This window comes from Medicago truncatula, chromosome 2 (genome assembly GCF_003473485.1).
Source record: "Medicago truncatula cultivar Jemalong A17 chromosome 2, MtrunA17r5.0-ANR, whole genome shotgun sequence".
In the NCBI taxonomy this organism is placed as follows: Eukaryota; Viridiplantae; Streptophyta; class Magnoliopsida; order Fabales; family Fabaceae; genus Medicago; species Medicago truncatula.
Window position 1 is genome coordinate 46,663,235 of NC_053043.1, and position 26,842 is coordinate 46,690,076.

The 26,842-nt window shown below is 34.1% G+C and overlaps 1 protein-coding gene, 2 long non-coding RNA genes and 1 pseudogene across 5 annotated transcripts; 2 read left to right on the top strand and 2 right to left on the bottom strand.

Moving 5' to 3' along the window:
- The first annotated feature begins 1,835 nt into the window (after window positions 1-1,835).
- Window positions 1,836-2,795, top strand: LOC112419457 (phenylalanine ammonia-lyase-like; annotated as a pseudogene).
- Window positions 2,796-7,059: 4,264 nt separating this feature from the next.
- Window positions 7,060-9,961, bottom strand: LOC120578267 (uncharacterized). Its single transcript, XR_005644214.1, has 3 exons — window positions 9,680-9,961; window positions 8,744-9,133; window positions 7,060-7,748 (listed from the first exon to the last, which is right to left on the bottom strand). It is a non-coding gene; the product is annotated as an uncharacterized lncRNA (long non-coding RNA).
- LOC112419292 (uncharacterized) lies at window positions 7,382-7,975 on the top strand. The gene is made up of 2 exons (XR_003009494.2): window positions 7,382-7,601; window positions 7,724-7,975. It is a non-coding gene; the product is annotated as an uncharacterized lncRNA (long non-coding RNA).
- Window positions 9,962-10,638: 677 nt separating the features above from the next.
- On the bottom strand, window positions 10,639-26,154 carry LOC25487831 (helicase protein MOM1). Of its 3 annotated transcripts, XM_024776740.2 has the most exons (15): window positions 26,006-26,154; window positions 24,230-24,774; window positions 23,719-23,913; window positions 22,908-23,559; window positions 21,459-21,510; window positions 21,149-21,223; window positions 20,797-21,063; window positions 19,043-19,246; window positions 17,038-17,950; window positions 16,370-16,390; window positions 16,144-16,268; window positions 15,869-15,970; window positions 12,991-15,141; window positions 12,680-12,893; window positions 10,639-11,499 (listed from the first exon to the last, which is right to left on the bottom strand). In XM_024776740.2, the coding sequence occupies exons 2-15, from the start codon at window positions 24,741-24,743 to the stop codon at window positions 10,853-10,855; spliced, it is 6,132 nt and encodes a 2,043-aa protein (XP_024632508.1). In that variant the 5' UTR covers window positions 24,744-24,774; window positions 26,006-26,154; the 3' UTR covers window positions 10,639-10,852. The 3 variants fall into 3 exon arrangements, with proteins under 3 accessions (XP_024632508.1, XP_013465325.1, XP_013465324.1); XM_013609871.3 differs by having other exon boundaries at window positions 22,908-23,913; XM_013609870.3 differs by lacking the exon at window positions 16,370-16,390 and having other exon boundaries at window positions 22,908-23,913.
- Between the last annotated feature and the right edge of the window lie 688 nt (window positions 26,155-26,842).

Below are 26,842 nucleotides of genomic sequence, written 5' to 3' on the forward strand. Positions count from 1 at the left end.
TACGGAATGCAGGTGTGGAGAAGAAACAATTGTTAGAACTGTTACAGATACCTACAATCCAAACTGTGGAAAAAAGTTCTTGGGTTGCAAAAACTACAAAAATCAATATGACAAGGGTTGTATTTTCTTCAAGTTAGTTGATGAAGAGTTATGTGATGACAAGGATTTGAAGATTGCAAAGTTGGAGAAAAAGAATACAAAATTGAAGAATCAATTGGGGAAGACCAGATCTTGGCTTAAGATCTCAATTATTTTAGGATTATTATGTTTTGGAGTTTGCCTAGTGTTAGGAACAATGCAATTATGCAAACCTAATGGAAACTTCAGTAATGTTTATTTGAAATAGGAAGATTGTTAGAAAGTTGTACTGTTAGATTGAAGCAAGTTGAAATGATGATATGTACTTTTGGTTGGTTGTGTAACATTAACAAGTTTGAAATGAATGAATTATCCTGATTAGCCTTTAAATTGTTGTTTTCATATGTGATTTGAATTGAAGTTGTTGCTTAAAATGTTGTGTAATTTGATATGAAATGATGAAAATGTTTGTAAAAAGTAGGCTAGGCAGCTTTATATTGAACACCAAATTTGGTGGTTGAAAATGAAAGATGTTTTGGACTGTCAAATAATACCAGATTATGCACTTAAAATTCAGATGTAATTAGTAAGGCTTAAACATGGTAAACCTCCAATCAGTAGCAAGAACAGATGTAAATGAAATTGCAATATTTCATAAAGTAATTGGTCATTAATAAACCATATCAGTGACATTAGTACATCAAAATATATGCACTTAGGCTTCAAAATAAGCTTGCATTACATCAAAACAACTCCGGCATTGGGTACAAGAAAGTCATTGGCTTCATCTAAAGGGTTAAGGTTTCCAAAGGCTCGTGGGTCTACAGAGTGTATTACATAAAGATGAACCACCTTATCCATTTCTGCTATATCTTGCATCCTTCTACAACCATGGTCATCCCTCAACCTAATCAAGTTATCCTCTATATAAGGGTCATGGTACCAAATGCTCATAATCATGGGGCCTCCTAGTCTCTTAATAGTTTCTAGCAACGAAAAGTAACTCCAGTAATCTGGCTCAGCTTCTAACACAGTTTGTTTTCCAATATATTTGGCATGGTGAAATTCAACAAACACCCCCCCATGATGAACCACAAGCATAAACCTTCCTTCTAACTGTTATAAAATAAAAAAAAAACAACTCAAACCAGTAAACAACAAGATTAAAACGATTTGCAGAACATTTAATTTGGAAACCCTAAAACGATAAACAATTGATTAAAAAATTATTATTTTCCGAAAACCCTAACCCTAAACCAGATCCCAAACCCAGAAACAAGCATGAAAAACCAGAAACCATACACCCTAAACCGGAAATTTGAAAAAAAACCTAAACCCTAAAGCAAAACGACAGAGAAGACATACCTCCACAATCGGACCCTCAAAATCCGGATCTTCTGCACTCATTTTCTTCTTCAGCTAGCGAAAACGACCTTCTTCTTCCTCTTTGATTCTTCAGCAACCCTTTCTCTTCTTCTTCTTCGCTTTCTCTCTCTAAAAACCTTTCCAACTTTCAAAAACCAGCTTCTGTTCCGTTTCTCTCTCTATGTCCAAAAACGCGTTATATACGTGCCACGTGTGCAAGAACTAACGGGAAATAGAAGCATTTGACGGAAGGGACCATATTGACTGACGAGGCAAAAGCAAAGGGACCAAATCATTGATTTTAGAACTTATGGGACCAAAATGAAAACAACAAATTAGTTAGAGGACCAAATATCGAATTAAGCCTTAATTGTTTGAAGAGAATGAGATCGATGGTGAGTAATTAATTGTTTGCTCACATGCCCTTCAAGTTGTCTATAATGTCCCTATCTTACAACATTGGGTTCTAACTTCTAACTCCCACTTGAGAATCTAAAGACCATAGTCCATAGTTAAGAAAATACGGGGTCGAATCCACCATGTAGCTAAGTGTGGCTATCGCCACGCATAATTATTATCCTTTTTTTTTGTTTACTAGGCCTCAAAATATTGATTATATATATTGCACATATTATCTTGTTTACGGTTCTTTTCTCTTGTACATGTCATGAGTTCAACTTCCATTGTTCCTCGTTTATACAATTTTTGTTAGTACCACAATCTTAAATGTGGGAGAAAACATAAGGGTACACACCTAACCACCTTGTCATAGTGTACACCTCAGTTATACAATTTTTTGTTAGGACCGACAATTTTTGAGAAAAAAGCAAGTCAAATGGCTAGAAAAATCTTAAATGTAGGAGTTAGTGTTGAGATTCATCATTATATGTATTGTGAGAAAGATTTGCTTAAAATGGTTGATTGTGAGTATGCTTTTACCTATATTGATGACCCTTGTAATGACACATATCATGCAAATATTGAGGCAAGTGTTTGTGGAACATGCATTGAGGAGTAGTAATAGTAATGGTTTGAAAAATATAAATGCTTCTTTTTTTCCTTAAGCATTTGAGGAGGAACTAAAAAGGGTATTTCCAAAAGATGTTAAATCTACGAGAATTGCTTTTGAAAAAGGGATTTTAGCAAATCCGAACAAAATCAAGGAATGCAGGTTGTATCCGTTGTATAAGTTTGTTAGAGAGGAATTGTGGACTGAATTTTTAACTGGTGAAAAAGTTAAATCACCAGGAGAAGATTTTGATAAAGTTTTGAATGCAATTACTCTTGGAAAGATAATTGATCCAATGTTTGAATGCCTTAAGGATTGAGATGGTACACGTACCTTCCTATAGATTTTCATTGACTAATACTTCAAATTCGTCTTTGAATTTTAAAAAATCAGCCAAATTCGTCCCTGAATTTTGCGAAATATCTATTTAGTCCCTGAATTTTACAGACGTCCATCAAAATAGTCCCTCCGTCCAAAAGTTCTGTTAGTGGTGATGATGTGTCCTCTTGCATGCTGTGTTGTCATGTACGCGTGTCAACAAGGCAGCCACGTGTACAAGGACTAAATTGATGGAAATGGTAAAAATTCAAGATTTAACTTTTCAGTGTAATTTTTCTTGTGTTTCCAATTATACCCCTCTATTACCTGTGTTGTCCTGGATCGATTTGAGACTTACTGTCATAATTTGAGGACTAATTTGATGGATTTTGTTATAATTTAAGGGCTGATATGATTTATTTTATTTGCAGAGAATGAGTACACGAAGATATGGCATGAGAGGACCAATGATTTCAAATGGCATGCATAAACAAACACCATTGAGGGGTCCTGCTCCACAAAATCCAACTGCTCCTAGAGTTATTAGAGTTCCAAATCTAAATTACGGGTCATCCGCTTCTACTCAACCCCCAATACATGGAGTTTATCCATACTCTAGAATTTCCAAAGCATTGATGCATGTTTAAATTATGCTTCTGGACTAGTTTAATTAATGTTTTTTGGACTTGTTTAGTTTATGCTTTTTTGGATATGTAATCACCTAAGAACATCAAATGATTTGATGACTTGATAGCTATGTAATGTTATTTTTTTGGCTATGTAATTACTGATGAACATCAAATATATGATTTATGATGATATGCAAATGTCTGTCTTTTTATAATCAAAGTGTATGGCTTTTACTTTTTACTTTGTTCAGCAAATGTATGCACCAAGGATCACAATGATATCTGTTGTGAAAATTCAAGGACCTATTTGATGGTATTTTCACTAATTTGAGGATCGATATGATGGATGTGCATATAATTTAAGGACCAATTTAATTGAAATTTTTTAACAAAAAGGTTTGATTCATTCATTGACAACATCTTTTCATTACAACATTACATGGACTTGGCACAATACAATAGCATTTTAAACAACTCAATCAAACAAATTCTAGGACAATGTTGGTTTTTCTTACAACACAAATTATAGGACACCAACATTGAAGCTCTCTCACATCATCATTGTACATAGAGCTCGAAGATGAATACCGATTGTTGTAGTTGTTTTTGCCCATTCGCGCACCACCCATAAATTCTGAACACCGAATCTACAAGGCAGACCACTTGATTTATGAATTTCGAATTTAATCAAAAAAATTAGGGTTCTAAGTTTTTTGAATTGGGGAAGAAATTTGACATCAATTTATGGAAGAAATTTTGGGGATTTTGAATTCTATGTAAGGAATTATAACATTAGGGTTCCAAATTTATATATTTGAGGAATAAATAGCCCTTAATGAGGAAGAGGAGAAAGAGCCGTTACTCACAAAGAAGAGAAATAGCCGTTGCCAATTTTCTGAAAATCCATCAATTTGGTCCTTGGAAATGTTGTGTAAATCAATCAATTTGGTCCCTGCTTGCGTGGCATCTGACGTGGTAAGCTTTGTCAGAGGTTAACGTTACACGTCACCTCCGTTAACAAACCAACTTAACGGAGGGACCGATTTGATTGACATTTTGTAAATTCAGGGACTAATTTGCTATTTCACAAAATTCAGAGACGAAATTGGCCGATTTTTCAAAATTCAAAGACGAATTTGAGGTATTAGTCGATTTTCATTACTACATGGTTTTACAAGTGTTGCTATTTCTCATGTATGGTAATAGGTATGCATAGTTTCAAAATAAGACGAAATACATCAATGAAACAAGTGAATATCTTATGAGTTTTTTTTATAAATTTGCACATGTTAAAAAGTTTAAAATATTAACTTTGCATTGAAACTTTTATATTTTGTATTTAATATATAACTCTTTAATAAATAATTGTTGATTTTCAATAAAAACTTACTGCTTTTAACTACTTTAACATGTACAATATTGCAAATGGTAGATAAACTCATATCTTATTAAAAAAATTATTTATACTAACTTTTGACAAATAAACTTATATGTGGTAGCTAGATATATATTACTTGGATAGTTATTTACTAAATATACTAATCTATTCGAATAAAATTTAAAAAAATTGGCAACATAGCTTTGCCTCTCTCTTTGTAAATTCATTTTTTAAAAGTGAATAAGTAGGGTGTCCGAGGTTCGAACTCTCATTCCCTACATATAATGATACATTGTCATTGCCAACTGAGTTATGTTTGCGGAGACTGCCTTATTTAATTTACTCCGTATTAGATGTGCTTTAGATCTAGTTATACTCGTGGTGCGGTTTGAATCATTTGTGTGATAAAATTCTATTGATTAAAAAATTTAAATACTCATAGTGTGATAAAAAATCATCAGATTTAAAAATTTAATTACTCACGGTTTGTTTTAGATGACTATCTTAAAAAAAGAATGACACGGTCCAATTTTATGCAGTCTAATTTGGATCAATTTCGGATATTCAAAATATAATTTTGTAAAAAAATCTATTAGATTTAATATTATAAAGACACAATAAAATCATAGGTTTGATAAAAATATAACATATAATATACTAATAATCAACAATAAGAAATGATAATTATCGGTTATGTTTGAAAAATATGAAATAATAAAAAAAAAAAACTAGATTAAATTTAACTAAGAAATTATTAAAAAAATTAAAACCAACAAATAATATATTAATGTAATATATATATATATATATATATATATATATATATATATATATATATATATATATTTGCTGTTAGGTTAAGTTTGGTTCTGTTCAATTTTAAAAAAAAAAAAAAAAAAAAAAGGAATCAAAATCTGATCCAAATGGAGCAGTTGTTACTAAAACACATTCAATGCCTTCCAAAAAGTTACTAAAACACATTCAAGACTTCCAATAAATTTCGGTTTTGTTCAATTTTCAATTTCTTTTGGATCAGTTTGGTTTGCAATTTTACTACAACAAACATATTGCATGTATAACTAAAAATAGCATCAACAATACTCCATCTAATGAATATTATAAAATAAAATAATCACTTTTTAGATTTATTAAATAACCGGTGTATCTGATATATTATAGACCATATACATAAGTTGTTATTTAATAAATTTAAAAAGTAATTTTTTGTTTATAATATTTGATCAGAGAAGTATAACTAAAAATAGCATCAACAATATCGGCAGAGTACAACAAAAAATACAACTTAGATAATAATGACTAGACATAAATAAGACCTCAATTTGTCAAAAAAATAAAATAAATAAGACCTCAAAAGTTTGGTTTAAAATAAATCGACTCAACATTCATGAATCATATTTCCAAATTTGGAAACTTCTATTGTAAAATTGAAAATCGTATTCACGACCATTTTACAGTCTAACTTAAAAGAGTACATTTATTTTTAGGGGAACTTAAAAGAGTACATAATGAACACATTTATTTATAAATAACTTTTAAAAAATAATCATTTTTGGAAATTTTCTCACATTTGTTTTCTTCTCAAAAAGAATGTAACAAATCTAAAAATTACTTGAAAAGTTTGGCTACAGAATGTGCCAAAGACATTTTTTTTTACAGTGCTGCTATTTAGTACGGAAGATTAAATACGAAATTTGACGAAAATAGCTTTCTTAACTAATATTACAATTATTATAAGAGTCCCACTTTCCACAATACATGGGGTGGTTGGTTAATATTAATTTTTAATAAAAATAATAATCATACAACATGTTGCTTAATGGAGTGTGGTTAAAAGCAATCTATTAACATATTCGTTAGTATCCGTCTTCAATTTTTCCGTACTACTAAGCATTACTCTTTTTTTTAATCTTTGCGCTCCCCTTGCAAAACAGGTAAAAAATCGCAACACTGATATTTTAGCTACAATTTCGACATTGTATACCCGATATCCTGTAAAACCTAAAACTGTGTAGATGTGTTATAAATACAGTGTGTGCTGCCTGCAAACCTTTCAGAAAAAGATTATCAATGTTTCCTTTGCCTGCAACTATCTGTAAAATATGCTAATTCTAGTCCTTCCATCATTAAATCCTTCAAATATACTTATAAGTAAGCTTAAACTTTATAAGGCTTAGTATAATTTAACTTGGCTAGTTTAATGATGCACAAGTGAGATAGGCTTTGCACCACTAGATCAGTAAATCTCATTATTGGATCAAATGGTAAAAAACAAACTTATCAATAATCTTAACAACAGTCATCTCAAAAGACCACTGTTCAAACACGAATAAATTATAATATAATATCTTTGTTTTTGTATGTAAAATGATATGGTAGGCTTCCCGCATTGGGCATTTTTCAAATTAATCAACATCCACTTGCAATGGTTGTCTTTTTTTTCATCCACTTTGCTAAATAAGCCTTCCTCATATAATACCTACAAAGCTACAATATAGGTTACAAACCTACTATGCAAGTTTGTCTTATTTGGATTTATATTTTTCTATATATACATGTTGCCTTTGTTGAAGTGCATTCCATCCCCTGAACCCTCCATACGCTCTCTTTGGTATGTGAATCACTTGAACCCTTCATACTCTCTTCGCTAAGTGAACTGCTGTTGTTTTTTCTTTCTATTATTTATGCATATCTATAAATTTGTCCTTCATTCTGAGATTTATCTCCATAATTGTGCTCCATGCTCTAAATTTGTGATGATGCAAGTGGTCCATTGGAGGATATAAATCAACAAATTTTGTTATTGGTATGTAGTCTTCTATACAAGATATGTAAAATCCATAATTTCTTCTTCTGTATTTCTGCATTTGTCTGTTCAACAACTTTATGCATGCAATTTCATGTCTCTTCTTTGTCTCCAATCCATAGGTTTACACGTTTAACTCATGGGACTCTTGAAGCAACCACACCAGCAACATGAAACACACCAGAAAAAATACACAATTAGTCCCTAAGGTTTAAATTTTATTTTGAAAGGAAAGATGGTTAAAGTGTGAAAGAAATATTGAATCTTTTAATGTTTATGTAATCTGTCCAAGTAGTAAATATAGTTTAACAAAAAGGTTCTCATGTTTATTCAAGAATTCAGTCTATCAATTATTGAGTAGTGTCTGAAGCAAACACACCAGCAACATGTTATATTAAGTTTAAATTTTGTATTTTAAATTATAAAATGCAATCTATCTAAACACACATTTAAAAAAGAAAACTAACAGATTTTCTGAGCAGTTCTTGCATTCTATTCCAGGTTGGTCCAAAAAAACTAACAGATTTTGTATTTACAACATCCAATAGTCCAAAAAAGTACATAAACCATGTAAAATTGGAAGCATTTTGCTTGAATTATCTCATACTATACTGCCAACATGAACATACTCCCATCCAGACATAATCTGGAGCTTGTCTGAGCCACAACTTATCTAATTATATAATTTTTGTAACATAAGTCTGATATACTTTTCTGATCATATGTATATCTGAATACATTCTACTGAGTATATATTTCCTTATACATAAATATTAGGGTATCTCTCATGATAATGCATTGTGCAATTAAATATGTGTTTTAGCCTCATTTTGCCATCAGAAATTCATCCGGGATTAAAAGGAATGTTCGTACTTGATTCAATGGCATTCTAAATGAAAAATCAATGTTTTGTTGCGTAAAAATTACATTCCCGGGGTTGGTAATCGATTACCGGTATGTGGTAATCGATTACCACAGTAAAACATATACTTAAATCATAGCAAGGCAAACATATACTTAAATCGACACAACCATCGTATGGGGTACTAATTAACTTAATTTAATCTAAGATAATTATTTATCTCACTCAAACATAATCATAAACTATCTAAAAGGTGGGTTCTACAACTAAAGGAACTCACCGCGACTTATCTAACCACTTTCAACAGCTTAAGCTCCACCTTCAACTTAAGCCTCTGTCTGCCAAGCTCTTGCTTCTGTCTTCTCCAGTCCCCTAAATCCAATTTCCTACTTGTTCTTGTCAGCCCAATATGCATAAACATCACAGAGACCTTGCCTTCACTAGCTTATCTCCAAACTTTAAGTCTCAAGCTCCTACATTCTTGCTTCAGCTTATGCTTATTCTTCAATTTCTTTCCAAGCTCTCCTACTTCAAACCAAATGTTTAAAATCAGTTTCTTTAAGTGCTCCTAAGCCTCCAGGGAATCAGAGTGACATGAAAAGACGACCCTCATGTTCCGAACATCTCACTTACCGGTTTGTATGGCTATGTCAAACCTGCAGGGTCCACCCTGCAAATTCCAGCATCAGTACCTTAACTTTCACAATTTAATTAAAATACTAAACAATATCCGTTTTGAGCTAACGACCACTCATTGGAAAGCTTAGGGTGTCAGGATTACAAATATAATTTTTGTTTTGAGGGTTAACCATTCAATTGGTTCAGTTTAACAAAAGAGCGGGTATTGGTACATAAACATGACTGAAACTTTCTCAAACTTGTAGGCAGCTTTTCTCCTACTATACTTAATGAAATTTAACAACTCTAGTGTCTAAACTATAGGAAATTTTGTCTTCTTTACATTGGATTAAGAATCATTAACATATGACCTATTTTCAGAGAGTTATGCTAATTTTACCAGAGGTATGTTTACACGAATTTCACACAAACAACTCTTCTTTTATATGAACTTGCAAACCAAACATATACAATCCAATAATAGCCAAAACCAGTCCATTTAACTTATAAAATCCCTTCATTTTCCATCTTTTAGGGTCTCAGGTTTGGCATGAAAGAGAAAGAAAAGAATAAAGAGAGAAGGTTTAATTCATCTTACCTCAGTTTCTAGACATCCAAAGCTTGATTTTCATGAGAATTTCGTACATGCAATAGGAGGGTTTGAAGAATAGAAATGTGGGGGTTTTTGGTTTGATTCTAAACAGGAGGGAAAATGGAGAATTAGAGCAAAATATTACTGGAAATGGGTTTCTTTGATGATGGGTTTATGATTTTCATTCATGCATGTGCTTGATTTTGAGGGATTGGTGAGGAAGGAATTTGCAGGTGATGACCAAGGTGAAGAAGAGAGGATGACGTCTGAGAGAAGAAGAGAGAGATATAATGAAAATTCTGATTTTCATTCCTCTTATTAATCACATTTAAATTTAACCCTTTCCTCTTTTACTATTTTGCCCCTCCTTTTACTACTAAAGCATAATTGTTTTCTTTCATCAATATTTCTCCAATTTACTATATAAAATTTTATCTCATCCTTTATATGGAGTCTCTAATTCACACAATTATTATTAATCAGAGCTGGATCGTTACAATTATCTTGGTAGTATGAACCCAATGTTGATTTATTGACTTTGAAATCAACAACGATATAAATCGGTGTTTTAATCAATATGGTTGTATTGCTCTTATTTAATTTTTAAAATTTGTTTTTATGTTTTTTGTGTCTCGATATTTATGAAAATTCTTTAATGTTGTCATTATGTTTGTGTTTTTGTTTGATATTGGATAATTTGAGGCTCATGTTGCTTCTTATTGTTGGTATCCACCCGTGCGCACGGGCACTAGACTAGTACTTATACATGATTCAATTTCCTTACGTGTACGAGCAATTAAACTTTCTTTTTTTGACAAATGAGCAATTATCCTCATTGATCTGTCAAGACCAATAGACCATCCATTATAATTTGTACATTCAATTATCCTCGTTGATCTGTGTCAATCACGTAACCTACTGTGAACCCAAATAACATTTAATCTAATATAAAATAAATTTTTAAATACGATAACGGTATAGATCACTGCAGAGCCAGTTAACGATTCACAGTGCTTCCTTCTGTCATTCATTAATTAATTAATAATTTGATAGATAAATATCGGAATATCAATGAGCTTAAAGATGAAGCTGCCTTGATTACCTATATACATTTTACTATCAATAATTAAATGCAAACAGTTAGCCCAGTAAAAATAAAAATTCAAGACATTGCCCTGGTCACTCGTCATCTGATAAACATACTAAATTCTGAGATGCAGCTTGATGTGACGAGTTGGCCACCACACTACTGCTATTGGGCCCAGATCTGGATAAGTTAGCCGGAGCCACATCTGACAAACGTGAAATAATATTTGGGGGCGTTTTAGTAGATTGACTGCTAAAATTCCCAAGTAAGGCTGACCTGCCTGCACTGTCAGGCCGGCGTCCCATTTGTGGATTAGACTGATAGCTTGGCGGTCTTTGCCAAGGCGAGACATGAGCATATGAGGGAGAAGTTGCTCGAAGATTACTAGCTGCTGTCTGACTTGGAATCCCACGTTGAAGGGGATTGAAACTGGAGGGTGGAGCAGATATTGAAGGTCTAGAAGAATGGAGATGTGGAGCAGGGGCACGTATCTCACCACCTTGAATATCTCGGGCAATTGAAGACCTAGTAGTGTTTATGAGGGGTGGTCTTGCAGAGGCACTGGAGAAAGTTCCCGACATATTGTAACCAGGTGGTAGCATGTGCTGTGAGTTAGGAGCAATGGAGGGACTTGGCAGACTGGTCACAGGAGACTCACCGGAAGAAGAACCAGAAACCAAGAATGGACGAGTAGCAGCTTGTTGTCTCGAAAGTTGATGCAAATGCTGTGGAAGTGAATCTGAAATCAAGATAGTGGTTAGAAAAATATGTGAAACAGAAAACTCAGTGCTGCAAGTCATCCACAATTAGTGATATGTATGCCTGCTGCTGAATAGAATTAGTAAACAAGACATGAATGCAAACACACTATGAAGAGCACATATTTAAGCACGTAAATTTGTCACCACAAAACTACTGAAACAGTCGGTATATGACTAATTTTTCAAAAACTGCATATATAATTTAGTTTAAAAGTTGACCTTAAAAAATAAATAAGAGAAGCACGTTATTATCCTTGGCAAGAAGTCTTCTAAAAAGCTTTAGAAGTATCTACCAACTCAGGCTTATTCCTTAGTTTGAAACTTGATCAGTCAAGAAAAAAACACAGATGGACAGGAAAAATAAATAAGACACCAACCAACACGAAACATGGTTGGAAACTTTCAAAGATTGTATTTGTTAAGTAGGCTGAAATAAGTATAGTATGGTAAAATGAACTAATATTTGCAATAAAATTCACAAGTACAAAGCATCTAATTAATACAAAAATAGAAATGCGACAAAATCTACGATGAAATATGATTGAAAAGGTAAATATGGTTTTCAATCAAACAACCAATATCTGTGTCAATCAATGCATGGGATGTACACGACTTCAAAAGATACATATGGTCTTTGCTATGAATATTTTTCATTTCAAATGGCCAATGTTGGTATTGTCAGTAAATTGTTAGTATTAAGCTGAGAATGGGGTCCATGCTATGAACAGTGTTTATTAAAAATAAGCCAAGTCAAAGCTGCAAAAGCAATATTAAAACTTAGGGTGTGTTTGTTTCAAGTTTACCAAATTTATTTCTAGGAATAACATTCCTTGGAATATATATATGTAAATTTTATTCCAAGGTATTTAGAAAAAAGATGTTTGGTTAACATTATAATGTTCCAAGGAACCTCAAAAATAGGGATTATAATAGGTAATTATACATGATTTTATTCCCATTTCCATGGGAACTTCTTTATTCCCACCATTTTCTTTGGGAAAAATTTTCTATTCCCAGGAACATTTTATACCCGGGAATAAAATTTAACAAACTTGTAACAAACATAGGCATGTATGTTTTTATGATTTTATTCCCAGGAATCTACAATTATAACTTGAAACAAACACACCCTTAGATGTCTATGAAAAGCAAACATACCATGCTGCACTCCTGATGCACCAGATACTTTAAGATCCAAACATTTAGACTTAAAAGCGTTCGCCAAGATCTTATTCACATAAACCGTGTTAAGATTTGTATCCAGTGTCTTCTTTGTTTGCTGAAATTCAACTTCAATCTCCTGAAATTTAACATCATACTTTCTTCGGAGCTCTGCCAATTCCTTTTCAAAATCAGATTTCAACCGCAATTTCTGCTCCAACAAGAATAATATTTTAGTAATCAGAAAAGATAGAAACCTAGAATAAGTATCATCAGAGTACGATAATATGAGCAAACCAGAAACTAACCGTGTCTTCATGGTTTTTCGAAGATTGCTCTATTACTTTTTGTATTCTTTCAAATTCAATGTTCAGCGGATCATAGGACAAATGTTGAAGCCTTCTGGAAGATGAAGGGGGTGTAGATTGAATTGGATGATTATTCATCTCCAAAGGATTTGACAAATTTCTTCTGTAGCCACACTGTGCTCTTACTCTACTGGCTGTAAGCAAATCAAGATCAGAATTTGAGATAGGGTGCACAGCAACTTGATTTGAATGTAAACCAAGTGCCGAGTTTGAGTGTGACTGCCCAGCATCTTTGTTTGGAACCACAGAAGTTGGCTCAGAATGATGAGTGGGGAGACTATGTACGCTGTTCAGCTGATGTTCATCTTCAGTTGCTAAATGAACAGTAGAAAAACCCGACAGAGCCAAGTTGGAAGATGGCTCTGCAGCAGCTAATTGATGCACCTGCTTTGAAGGCACTGTGATTTGATTGGCTGGTACAACATCGGCTGAACTAGATGCCACTTGAACTTGTTCCGAAGAATTTTGCATAGCCCCATCTGAATTCTTGTCAGCAGCAGACTTCACAGATGGCAATTCTTTCCCTTGTCCTAGAGGCTCCATGACATTAACTGGTCTAGGTACTGGAGCACTGGTCACATTTCCCTGTACTCCTCCCTCCTGGTCATCTGTGGTACTATTATCTACCAGCATAGCATTTATTGAAGGCTCCATATGACACTCAGCAACTGCATGACTATTTTCTGGCTCCATAACAGGAACATCTCCATCAGGTATTTGTTGCTCCAAAGGTGGATTTGAAAGGGAAATTTTATCTTGACAACCGGTTAAACCAACAGCTTGACAAGGCTTTGATGATAAAACACCATCAACAACTGGCACATCTATTGAAACTTTGTCGGATGTTTGATCCATAGATGAAGGCGGGTTCAGTTGATTTGCATTCTCTAGCTGACAATCAGTAGAATTGTCGGTCACAGGCATTTCAACTTGTACCTGTCTTTCTGAGATGCTTACAGAGTCCCCTTTATCAGTAGTTTCTTGCAATTCAACTGGAATTTGCCCTTCTACGCCTGATGAAACTCCATCTGAACATTGGTGCTCTGTATGTGTGGCATTCTCATAATCTGGCAAGCTCGTGATACCTAAATTAGACCTCTCACAACCATCTTGAGACTCATGTCCAAAATTTTCAGACCTATTAGTTTCATCTGTCATGCTTGTAGCACCATCAGAATTCTGCTCTCTCGAATGGGAATGTTTAGAGATAATGTTTTCCTGACTATATTGATTTTCAGTCATATTATGGTCCTCACTTCCAGAGATTGGTTGATCATTTGGAACCAAAATGTCCATTTCATTAGCCCTGTCATGCTTGACCAGAGAATTTTGTAGTTTAACAGTTTTACCAACTGAAGGGGAATTGGTTTCAGTAACCATAGCCCCAGCCTCTATCATGGATTCAACCACATTATCACACATCTGCAAGTAATCAATCCCAGTCCCAGGTCCCTTTGAAGCAACTATGTTCAGTAATTCATTCTTTGCCCAAGACTTCACTTCTTCCACCCAAGATGCTTCCCAGACTTGATACTTTCGAATATGTTCTGAGTGTTCGTCCTCAAGTTCCTTGAGTCTTGTTTCATGCTCACATTTCAGTTCTTCAATACTTTTTTGATGGTCAACATTCAAAATATTGAGTGTTTCCGTTCTTACTACCTCATTAGGATAGCAGGATCGAGTCATAGCTAACTGTATTTTGTATTTTCTCTCCAATTCAGCCTTTTCATCCTCATTCACCACCCTCAACCTATGTTTCTCTTCCTGGTACATAAGGCGTACCTTGTTCAGCATTTTTACAAACTTTTTCTGAATTTTTTTAATGCTTTTGGACAAATCTTTTTTGAACAATTCAACCTCTTGTACTACTTCTGTACATGAAACTCCGTTCAATGATTTACAAACTTTCGGAGAAGAATTATCATTATAAGTGCCTGTACGATATACAAAGATTTTCTTCAAACACTGCAGAAAAGAATAACTATAGTCCACCTCTGCTTGCTTACAGTCAAAATTCAATTGTTCTTTTGAAAGAGCAAGAATAGTCTTCTGGTCAACTTTGTGATTTAGCAAAGAAGCAGCAGCCCTGATCTGAAATTTGAACAATACAAGGAGGGGATTATCAGTCCTACTTATACATACTATGCTATTATGAAATATCATAGTTGCGATAAGAAAATGGTTTGGCAGTTAGATTCTCTCCATTTCAAAAGGAACAAGAGACATGAGAAAAAAAGTGGAAGTTCCATAATAATGAGAAATATTAAACAGCAGGGGAAAATATCAACAAAAAAATATATATTTCTTCTATATTATCTTCCACAAGATGATGACAAAACAACTACAAGCCAAGTTTGTTTCATAATAATATTTATGTCCTGCACTGATGACAATGAGGTTGAGTCTAGCCACCTTATAAACGACCTCACTAAACTACCCAGAGACACGAATGTCAGTTGAAACAAAATTTCAAGGCATACATGCAGCTGACTATCCAGATCAAGTACAGACAAAAAATGGCTTTAATGGTTGGCTTGCAACAGAAAAATGTCAAATATGCAAAAATAAACAAATTGATTATTAGATTTTCCCAAAAATAAATAAATGAAGCACATAGTACACAAAATTAGGAAGGCTAGATAGGATACACCGAAATCAAATTCCAGAAAATACTACTGCTTGAAAGGAAAAGCTAGCCCAAATCGTAACAAGAATCACATAAGACAAATAATATGGAAACAATCAAGAATAAAAAAACAAACAAACGAAAGTCTAATTTTTTTCAAGCAATCAAAAGCTAAGAAAGAAATATTCTGACCAGAGATATTTGAAAAGACTGTATTGAAACAGATTCCCAATTGAAATGATGCTTGTTCGTAACATACTCAAGAAAATTGTCAACCACATTCCTAACATTATCCTGCATTACAAAATATATGTCACCATAACATCCAATCAAATTCCAACTTACAATAGAGCTCAGATTTCATTAGCACAAACGATCTGGTTATTAGAATGCAATCTTGTCAATGGACCAAAGCAGGAAAATAAACAGCAAGAAAAACTTAACAAAGAGAAAAACATGCTGCATACTGGAAGAAGAAGAACTTCACAGAGCTCTGTGATCTGTGGCTTCAGCGAAAGATGTAAGCTCCTCAGCTCATCATGGACTCTGCCGTTTTTCCCGGATTCAACATCATCATTACCCTGAGGTTTATCTGGCATATGATCAAGCAAACAAAGTGAGTAAGGACTATAATTCACATTGAATGGCTACACCAACACAAAGTTGAACTAGGAAAGAATTGAGTGACTTTACCCACTAGATCTACAAAGGTTCCTGCATAAGTAAATTACTGGCTTCAGAAGATATCATAAACATATCAAAGATAATTCTTACTGTTAGTTAACCTCATTAAGGGCATGTTGGTTAATCAAAATAAATGTAATTTTGATAGAAATAAATTACAGATGTTAAGAAAAAGCTGATTTATGTTTGTTCACAAATAAAAAAAATTATTTTTAACTCGTCTGGTTACAATAACATAGAAGTGCCTATATTCCACAAAAACTACACGAAATGACAAAAAAAAAACATTTTCAAGAAAAATTACATTTTTTGGGTCTTGCTAACCATTGCCCTTGGGGCACTGGTTAAGGAATCTACAAATAGAAATTTTGTCTTGGAAATATAAAATGTAACTTTTGATAGAGTAATAATTACACAACTTTTTCATGAAAATGTACTTGTTTTGGATGCTTAACCATTGCCCTTGGGGCACTGGTTAGCATTCTCCTTTTTTTAATACAGCAGGTTTTAATGATAATTCTTAAGTATATCTCGTATTCTAATATGAATATTATTAATAACTTTGAACATATTCTTCCTTTAAAATAGGTGATCTTTTTCACAAAATAAGCTAAAACAAATCAATCTACAACAATAAAAGATCATAACAAAGTTTAAGTAACAAACCAGACACTAACCTGCCTTGATTCCATTGGGTAACTTTTCACCTACAGATTTTGATGAAGGCTGATCAACATTATTGTTGCTTACTTTCAAGCGCTTCTTTGTTGTGCCTTCATTCACAAGGTCGGTCCCACCTGCCAAATTATTAAAAGGCTGAACTCTCCTCCGGCTCCGCTGAGTTGAACCACATGAGTACTTCCATTGAAACTGTCTCCCCACCAACAGATTATTCCAAAACTTTTGTGGTGACTCTTCATCCGGCGACCTAAATTCCAGCTCACCAAACAAAGGAGAATTTGCAAGGTAGGCTCCTCCATGTTGCTGGACTTTCAATAAAATTGAGCAGTTGCTTGTGTCAGAATCTTCACCAACATCAGCTAGACAGGATGAGAACTGTGAAACTGTTTCTTCCAGCAGTGGTTTTAGATTTGACGTGGAAGTTGCACCGTCATGGAAAACTCTCAACTCGTCAAAAAGATGAACTGCGCCCCACATCAAGAGAGTATGACTGAGACCCCGGCTTGAAGATGGACAGTTGATGTCCAGGGTCTTACCTTGCCTAGAGAGAATCAAAGCTTTCTCTTCAACAGTGAAAGGTGAATATAAACGGAATGTTTTGATCGATTCAAACTGTGAATCAAGTGTCAACTTCTGAAGGGATCTTATATCATTCATCGGGTTCCAGTCACTGTCAAATATAATAATGGCGTCAATTGATGACAATTTTATGCTAGGATGGCAGGCACTTGTTTCCATCAAAAAGAAAAATCGCTTGTTATTCTTGTCGTTAAATATCTTCGTTGCAGCTTGCTTCTTGGAAGCCGTAAGACAATTATCAATTCTTTCATACGAATCTTCGCCAAATCTTTGTCGCAGGAAGTCATCCAAAATATCTACTATTGAAGTCTTTCCAGAAACTCCAATTGGCTGCAAATTTAATAACAATTTCTTATAACTCAAAGACCTGGTTTTTCTCAAAGTGCATAAACACACAACATAAAAGAAAGCAGGGTATGACATTCCCTAAGCAGTAACCAACACACATACACCAGTACAATGAGAAAATTAGAAAGTGGCCATGACAATTAAAAAAAAAACTCCATGCCTCTGTGCATTTGATTTGCTAAAAAAAGAATAACTAGACAATACAAAAATACTTGTTTTATTTTTTGAAAATCGGCATGGGACAAAACAAATCAAAGATAATAGATGGGGAAAAAGTATGTATTTGTTTCTCAAGAAAATCAAGGGATAACTTCTAGTCCCTTCCACAACTTAAAAAAAACTATTTCCACTTCTTGATGGCATTCATCCTCAAGTCTCCTTCTCTCCATCAATGGCTCAACCTTTCTCCATCCCTCTTCCCCTCCTCTACTCAAAACAGTTAGTGTTGTACGATGACTACCAAACAACAGAGAATCAAAAGCTATACCATGACCTGATTACTCTTAAAGAGTCTTGTTTATTAATACTAAAAACATGTTTCTAAGCTTTCTACAACAATCTAAAAAGAAAACTTGAACAGTGAGACCTCTCTTGAATTCTCTTACTCTAATAAAGTGAAACTTTAACTCTCTCTCTCAGACACACACAACACACAACAAATTCGTCCTCTAACAAAAGGTGGGGTTAACTGCATGGATCAAATGATGCCATAATGCTCTATCTTAGATCATATCTTTAACCAAATCATTGACATCTAATCATGTTGTAGTCAGAATCACGAGTCGACTCATAACGAGACCACAATGTTGCTGCCTCTGAATGTGACTAAAATGTGCTCATGCAAGACCAGGATCAGAAGTCGTGTGGGCACGGCGGAACCGCCGTATAGAGCCATAAAATCGACGGGATTGTCTGCTTCTGTGTGCTTTTGGTGAGTTACCAAGTCGCATCCTACTGGGCACGTGGGTCAAGTACGTGACCCGGTAATAGAAAAACACAAACGTCAGCAACTTTATGAAGTATGGAAAGATACCTGTAGTCAATATATGGGAATATAGTTTGCAAAATACATACCTGAAAAAGTATGAGTGCCCTTAATTTATTTTTTCTCAACTCTGTGAGCATTGAATCAAGTAGTTGAAGCTTGCTACTTGCTTTTATTCCAACATTCAGATATGCAACGGCTTTTTCTTTTTGACTCGGATACTCAACTTCTTCAATGCCCTTTAGTAGTAAAGGTTGCAGGGATTCTTCAATAATATAGGGATGATTACAACACTGTCAAGAGATACCACAGCAAAAAAATGAAACCGTTACGAAAATTCATAGCCACTTCAAAGCTGTGGAGTTAATTGAAAGAATAAAGGAGCACCATATCAACTACTAAAAAGTAGAGAAATACTCGGATGGAAACGCACCTAGGACTTAACTCTTCCAAACAACTAATTAAAACACCACAACACATTAAAATTTTTAAAAAAAAAATGTTAAATCAGAACATGGAAACCTTTTTTCTCTCTCTCTCCCATCAACCATTAAAATGAGAAATACTGATTTTTTTTTGGCAAAAAGGGGCTAAAAACCCCAAATTTTAAAATCAAAATATACGATAAGCAATGGTTAAAGCAAATTATAGCAATAGAACAATGCTTGTGTGGGCTGAAGAGTGTGCTGCGTAGGAAGTACCATATACAAAGATATCACACTCAGGCACAATATTTAGGTATAGAGATTATGGGAATGGATATGGGCACCCATTTGCATGTGAAGCCGTAGCTGATGGGCATGAAGTGAACTGTGATTTTTCAGAGTTTGATTAAGGATGATTTCGGTAGGAAGATGATTTGATGTCCAAGCAGTGCTGTATTTTTACTGAATAGCAGTGTCTGTTTTTTATTTAACGCATGAAACAGATCTGGGTGAAACCCCCAAAACAATGGATGGAGAGAGAGAGAGAGAGAAGGACCTTCCTGATTTTCATTCGTTGTAGATTTTAAGTTTTTTTAATGTTACTTACAAGTCAAATTATCATTCGCTGTGTGTGAAGATTGTGTTATGTGCAATTTTATAGAAGAATTCCTCTAAAAAATATACAGGGTTGTTTACCAAATTCGCTCTAGTTTTTAGTTAGGGAGACCAAATAAACTTCGGAGCAAGATTTCTTTATACGCATAATAATAAAAAAGATTCAATTTAACCACATGAATCCAAACCTATTTCGATCACTGATCGATGAATCTTAGATAGTAGATCTAACTAAAAACAAATAAAATCGGCTTGTAAGGTGAAAATTGTGCAGGCTTTATAAACTCTATTAAGGTCATATCACTACTAGGCAATGTGAGATTTGTACTTTTCTCGAGTACCACCTCACACTCAGAGCTCTTGTGCCTTAGGCCTGAACAATTTGGGTGGCAATCTAGAATAGGTTCCGATTTTATCTAAACTCAACGTCGCAGCCCCACAAAACTTGCTTGCAAGGTGAGGATTGTCAAAGTTGGATAAGGTCTATTTAGGTCATACCACTAGGTGAAATAGGACGTTTTCCAAAAATGAATCATGCATGTCAAAGATTGATTATAACTGCTATGTAATATTTAAAATTATTAAAAAAATATGAAAGGATAAAATTTAAATATTTTACATGATACTGCTAGAGAATTATGATCTATTTATTGATAACCATCTAATCTAATAATAAAGGAAAATTAACCAATATATTGTACTAACCAAATGCGGCGGAATGAAACGGCTAGAATCTAAAGCAAATATATATGATCTTTGATATTACGCAATCTATGCAAATCATTCAAAAAGTGCAAACTAACCTTACGGATTGAAATAAGGACATCACGGATGGCCCCAACACTATCAATCTTTGGCGACGAGCAAAGAAATGAAGCATTTGAAAGTAAAGTATTACAATACTGCTCAAGCTGCACATTAGATATCTGTACAGGAACCCAATACTCAACCAACTTATAGGAGTCCGACTTGCATCTATTTGCAATATGACTTGACACTTTCTCCTTCGGATGAACAACACTTTGACTATCAAGAAGAGCATGAATATTTTTGTCTTCCACAGTGGTACCCTGAAATCCCAGTAGAATTAAATAGGCAGCAAAAAACATTTGAGTTGAGGGATAAGGCCAAACCTATACATCAAAAGAAACAAACCTTAAGGTGTCCAGTTCCACTTGCGTGGTCGCTCTTATCCTTCTGCTGCATGGTTGCCTCAATGACATCTATGTCCTGAAGCCAATGAAAAGATACAAAGAAATAAGAGACTTACCCCAAATGAACAGAAATGAATGTACATAGATACATGTTGCTAATTTTGATTTAAGGGAACAGATTCTATGCACCAGAGGGTTGTTGATTAATTATTAACCAGCAATCTATCATTAGTGCATTGTAAGCCCATTTGTAACAAATTTTAAGTAAATTGAGACGGGGGGGCGATGTGGATAAAATAAATACACCCAACCTCAGTTGCACATGGGTCACGCGACTCCTCGACTGTAGGATTAAAATCCAACCTGCAAAGTAAAGAACCAATCACTTAGACCTGAAAACGCCTAATACGTCAAAGTGCCAATGAACAGATCAACAGATAAAGGGTAAATGATATTATTCCTAGCAAAATATTTCGTCCACATATTTACATTTTTGTATGTAAATATAGTAAATGAGTAGCTCTGCCCTTGAAAAGTTACAAAAATTGGCTAATACTCGCCAAAATTATCCAACTTGAAAAACATTTTTGTAATTCATTGCATAATTGAATCTGTAAGTCTTCTTTTGCCTGTTTCATTATAATATGTGTGTGAGCGCGCGCATGAGGACCTAACCATACTGAGTCAACTTTAAAGATCAAATACTTTGCTATATTTATTGATGATTGTTGAAGTTATTTGATTCCTGATTTCCTTGTTTATTTAGGACCAAGTCTATCTATCCCTATAAGTAAGGATTAGTGTTTAGTCCTTCGTATCATGCTATTATCAAGTCTTTATCAGTAGTTATCTAGCTCTTATTATTTCTCTTCTCCATTCGTTTAAATTACCTATGTAACGAACTTGGTGCATATGATTGATCTGTCATCTATATGCTCTAGCTTGAGGGAGAGTGGTAGAGATAATGGATATTTTATGGGATTGCCATGGTAGTAAGAGCAACCATAGTGGAACTCCCGTTTAGGTTCTTCAACGGGCACTCATTTTATAATAAATACTTAATAAGCACCCAGTCTCTCCAACCCATCACCTCAAAAAATTATTCAATTAGCAAGTGATAACTGAAGTAATTAAATGCACCCTAAGGTGCGTGTTGCTAAAATAAGGGCAACCCGGTGCACTAAAGCTCCCGCATACTCAGGGTCCGGGAAGGGGTCCCACCATACTCGGTAAATATTCCATAAAAAGTAGTTGGTGTATTCTGGCAAATCATATGTATATATATATATATGCTTCCTCTTTTTTTTCTCTTTCTCAACTTTGTAATCAAATCAAGGACTTTGCAATCAATAGAGTTGCAGATGACTTGTGCAAAAGGAGAAATAACTTTCATATTAGCTCGCAAGAATATACAATAGGCCGACACCATCCAAACAAACATGTTGAGTAAAAAATAATCAAAAAGGACAAAAGGTGGTTAATATGATATATCAAGCAGCATGTGTGATATGAATGATTCAATAGAAGAACTTTGTAACACGACCATGAATTTGAATATTAAATAGAGAAGAAAGAAATGTGTATATGAGCTTTATAGGCACAAAAAAAAAAAATCAGATGGTTTGATATAGAGGAAGGGAACATTATTAAAGCCAAACCTCATAAAAATAAATAAAACAACAGAACACACCAAAAAATTGAACAACGAATTCTTATGTCGCTAGATTTGATACCATTTACTGCCATTTAACAACAAGTACCTTATTCGTTTGGAACATGACTCGTTGCCACCTAGTTTTGAAGGGAGAGCATCAGGGATCAAGTTGCTGCTGTCTCCTTTAGATAATGAGGAAGGAACATTTGAATCAATGTCCATTGTGATTGCCTTTCTCTTAGAAGGTGCTAATTTTTCACCCCCACCAAGACCAGCATTGTTATTGACCAAGTCATCATCATCGAATACAGAATCTCCTGACACTAATGTTGGTAATGTCTCCTCTCCGCAGCAATCAGGCTGTACTCTTCTGGGTACCACACTAGTCTCATAAGTTGGGGTATTAGATGGTATAAATGAACCGGGAGTCGCACAATTTTCTGCTAAATCTGTCATAGGCCCACTCAACCTAGAGTTAACTCTGGTCTCTTTTGCTTTGGCATCTTCAGATGTCAGTGTACCATTCTTTGAGACTTCTTTATTATCTGAACAACTTCCTTTAGATAACTCATCAATCTTGGCTCCAATACTGTTGTCAGCTTTGCTTTGGCATCTTGGCTCGTCGGTCCTAGAGTCAACTCTGGTTTCTTTTGCTTTCCCATCTTCGAATGGAAGTGTACCATTCTTTGAGACTTCTTCATTGTCTGAACAACTTCCTTTAGACAACTCATCAATCTTGGCTCCACTACTATTGTCACCTTTGCTTTGGCACCTTGGCTCGTCAGTCCTAGAGTCAACTCTGGTTTCTTTTGCTTTCCCATCTTTGAATGGAAGTGTACCATTCTTCGAGACTTCTTCATTGTCTGAACAACTTCCTTTAGACAACTCATCAATCTTGGCTCCACTACTATTGTCACCTTTGCTTTTATCGCCAATCCTAGAGTCAACTGTGGTCTCTTTTGCTCTGGCATCTTCCGATGGCAGTGTACCGTTCTTTGATACTTCTTTGTTATCTGAACAACTTCCTTTAGATAACTCGTCAATCTTGGCTCCACTACTGTTGTCACCTTCCTGATTTGACTTGCTATTATTATCAGAATTCCCAAGGCAATCTGAAAATCAAGCAATCAAAAAGTGGATAATTTAAATAATAGCCAACAATAATTAGCATGCCTTACTCGAAAAAAAATGTCCACTTCTAATAAATTGATATGTAAATAAAAACAACCCAACCAGCGATTAGGAGAAACCCCTGCGCTAGCTTCATTTAACTACTTTCTTCTAACATGACAATGCACTTAACGTTAACCATCAAATTAACATCGCTTTGTATTACATTTGGATTTGGATAAGTAACAAAACTCGTGCCTGAGTGAACAAGAAGAAAGTTGGCAAAAAAGAATGACATTATACAAAACACCAAAGTACCTTTCTTTGGTTGTGTAAAGAGAGACCGATACATCAGGGCGGTCATTTTCTTTCTTTTCACCTGGGAACTTTCCCGGTTGTGTTCCTCATTTTCATTCACTTCCTTGGCTTCAAATGTCAAATGTTTCACACTCTTCTCTTTTTGTAGCTTCTGTCTTGAAATTGAACCAAGAGACCCTGCACTTTTAGAATCTGAAGGACCAGAAAAAGAATGATTCCTAGTTTTGCCAGATCTCGTCAAAGGACTTGGCGTTTTCATTTTCTCAACCCTTACAGACTTCCTTCTGGTTTCAGGAGCTGGCAGTGTTCCCTTCTCTACTTGCTCAGACTTCTGAGTACTTGAAGAGGTTGCAATTATCTTTGATGGTTTTTCTCTAGAAGACTTTCTAATACCAGCTGTATCCGATACATTGGGATGTGCTTTGATTTTTGCTTTCTCGCTGCTTCGGGTCACCCTCCCATTATTATTTTCTTCATCCTTGGCCTTTTGACTAGAACGAGTACTTTTTACCATTGGTTTAAATAAAAAATTTGACTTTTGAAATCTACAAAATAATAAATTTGATCAGTATAAAGACAACAAAAACCAAAATACAATACACAGATATCATTTTGCATGTAGAAAACTTCGTCAAGACTAAGCATACACCATAGTACCAACTACAAAGGAATGTGTACTATATATAATCAATGCAATCAAAACACTAATCACTATTCAGTGAGATATTGTTACAAACAATAAACTGATAACAATAATAACAATATTTGCCACTGGTAAAAGAAGATTTTAATTTGGTTTTCCTAAATATTTTTTCAAGTTACTAGAGGGGAGGACATCAGTCTCAAAAACAAACACAGCAAACATAAATGAATAAGTGTACATCTCCAAAGAATATATCAATCTCCATAACAAAAAAAAACCCAACCTAATTACATGAATCCTTCAAACACAGATCAAAAGCAAATAATAAATTCTAGGTATGGTTCCACTTTTGGAAGAGCCAAAATTGATTCTAGAGGTGTAGAATTGATTTTAACATGTTTGGTTCACTAAAGTAGAATTGATTTTTACACTTAAATTCGTTGTTCAGACATAAATCATTTTACCTTCAACTCAAATTTACATAATCAATTCACCCAAAACTAAATTTTCTCACTGCTTAACCAAGCATACACAAAGTAAAAACAAAAACTAGAACATTGTGACATACACATTATATTAAAATTCAAAGTTAAATGCCCATATATTTTTAGTAGCTACAAAATTACCGTATTTTGTTTTTAGTCCCTGAATCTACTCTTTAGTCCCGCAAAATACAAAACCACGTGGTTTTAGTCCCTCCGTAGAAAGAGACTAAAACTACATTGTTTTTAATTTGCACTACTAAAAGGTGGATACAGAGACTAAAATCGAAATTCTAGATATTCACAGGTACTGAAAACATATTTAACCCTGAAAAATACTATCATGCAATTGTTTCAAACCATCTCATTGAAAATTAGCATCATCAACAATAATATTGCATAGTTCATAGAAATTTCAAATTTAATGCTTCAAATAGAAATCACATAAACAAAACGGTGAATGTATGAAGAAAAATCGATGGATTTCGATTCAATCTATCAATGTAATTTCGAAGCAAAACGAATATGGAAACAACGATGAAATCTAACCCTAAATCAGTGATAGAAGAAATCAGAGAAACGTTAACCTTATAGAGAGATAAAGCGTAATGAACAAGTAGTTTTAGAGAGAGAGAGAGAGAGAAGAAAAACCTGAATCTGACAATCACTGCCAATCACTGCATGGATGGATTGTAACGGAATCGGAAATCTGACAGACGAAGAACAATTCAGGGTCGGTTTTGGTATCAGAGTTTTACTTATGGTGTCATATTTTCATTGAGAAAAGGATTAAATATATTTATATACTCATTAAGATGAAGTATTTCCAAATCATATATTACCATTGATATAAAAAGTAAATAATATCTTCTTAATTAAAAATTTACTCCTAAAGAAAAGAAAGAAAGAAAGAAAGAAACAAATCACGCTTATTGAAAACTAAAATATAAAAATTTGATAGATTCTAAAGTGAGGGTTGAATTAAGTCCTTCATCGATGGACCGTGAATAAAATAACATTAGATTTAATTAACGGTTAGATTTTGTTGAAAAATAAAAATAGAACAACTTTACGTTGCTACATACAATCACGTCGCTTTCCTTTTCTCTTCCCCATATGATTCCTTTCTAACCAAAAATTCTGCACAAGATGGCTGCGGCCAAAAATTTTGCATAACATAATGCTTTAAGCGATAATTGAAGGTGTGCAATGGAAATATGGACTTGCTCCACTTTTTATTTTTTTAATAAGCATTTATCTTCTTGAAATAGTGTGACGGTTCCATATCTTTCTCCTCACCATGTTTGGTTAAGCAAATTTGAGTTACAATTTGTTGTAAGTAACCACTCGTCTCAACAAAATTGATTCATGACCCACCATGATTTCATTCAAATTCATTGCATAAATGATTTGATAATTTTAAAAATAAATTTTTCATCTTCATAATTTCAATAAGAATAATGAAGCATGAAAGATTACTTTAAATCG

What these genes read in the sequence shown, in the direction of transcription:
- LOC25487831 (XM_013609871.3), bottom strand. Translation starts at nt 24,743, where the DNA reads ATGGTAAAAAGTACTCGTTCTAGTCAAAAGGCCAAGGATGAAGAAAAT. An exon ending in CTTTACACAACCAAAGAAAG is followed by an intron (nt 23,914 to 24,229) that starts GTACTTTGGTGT and finishes CTTGATTTTCAG; the next exon opens with ATTGCCTTGGGAATTCTGAT. An exon ending in AACCTTTGTAGATCTAGTGG is followed by an intron (nt 16,269 to 16,369) that starts GTAAAGTCACTC and finishes ATCATATGCCAG; the next exon opens with ATAAACCTCAGGGTAATGAT.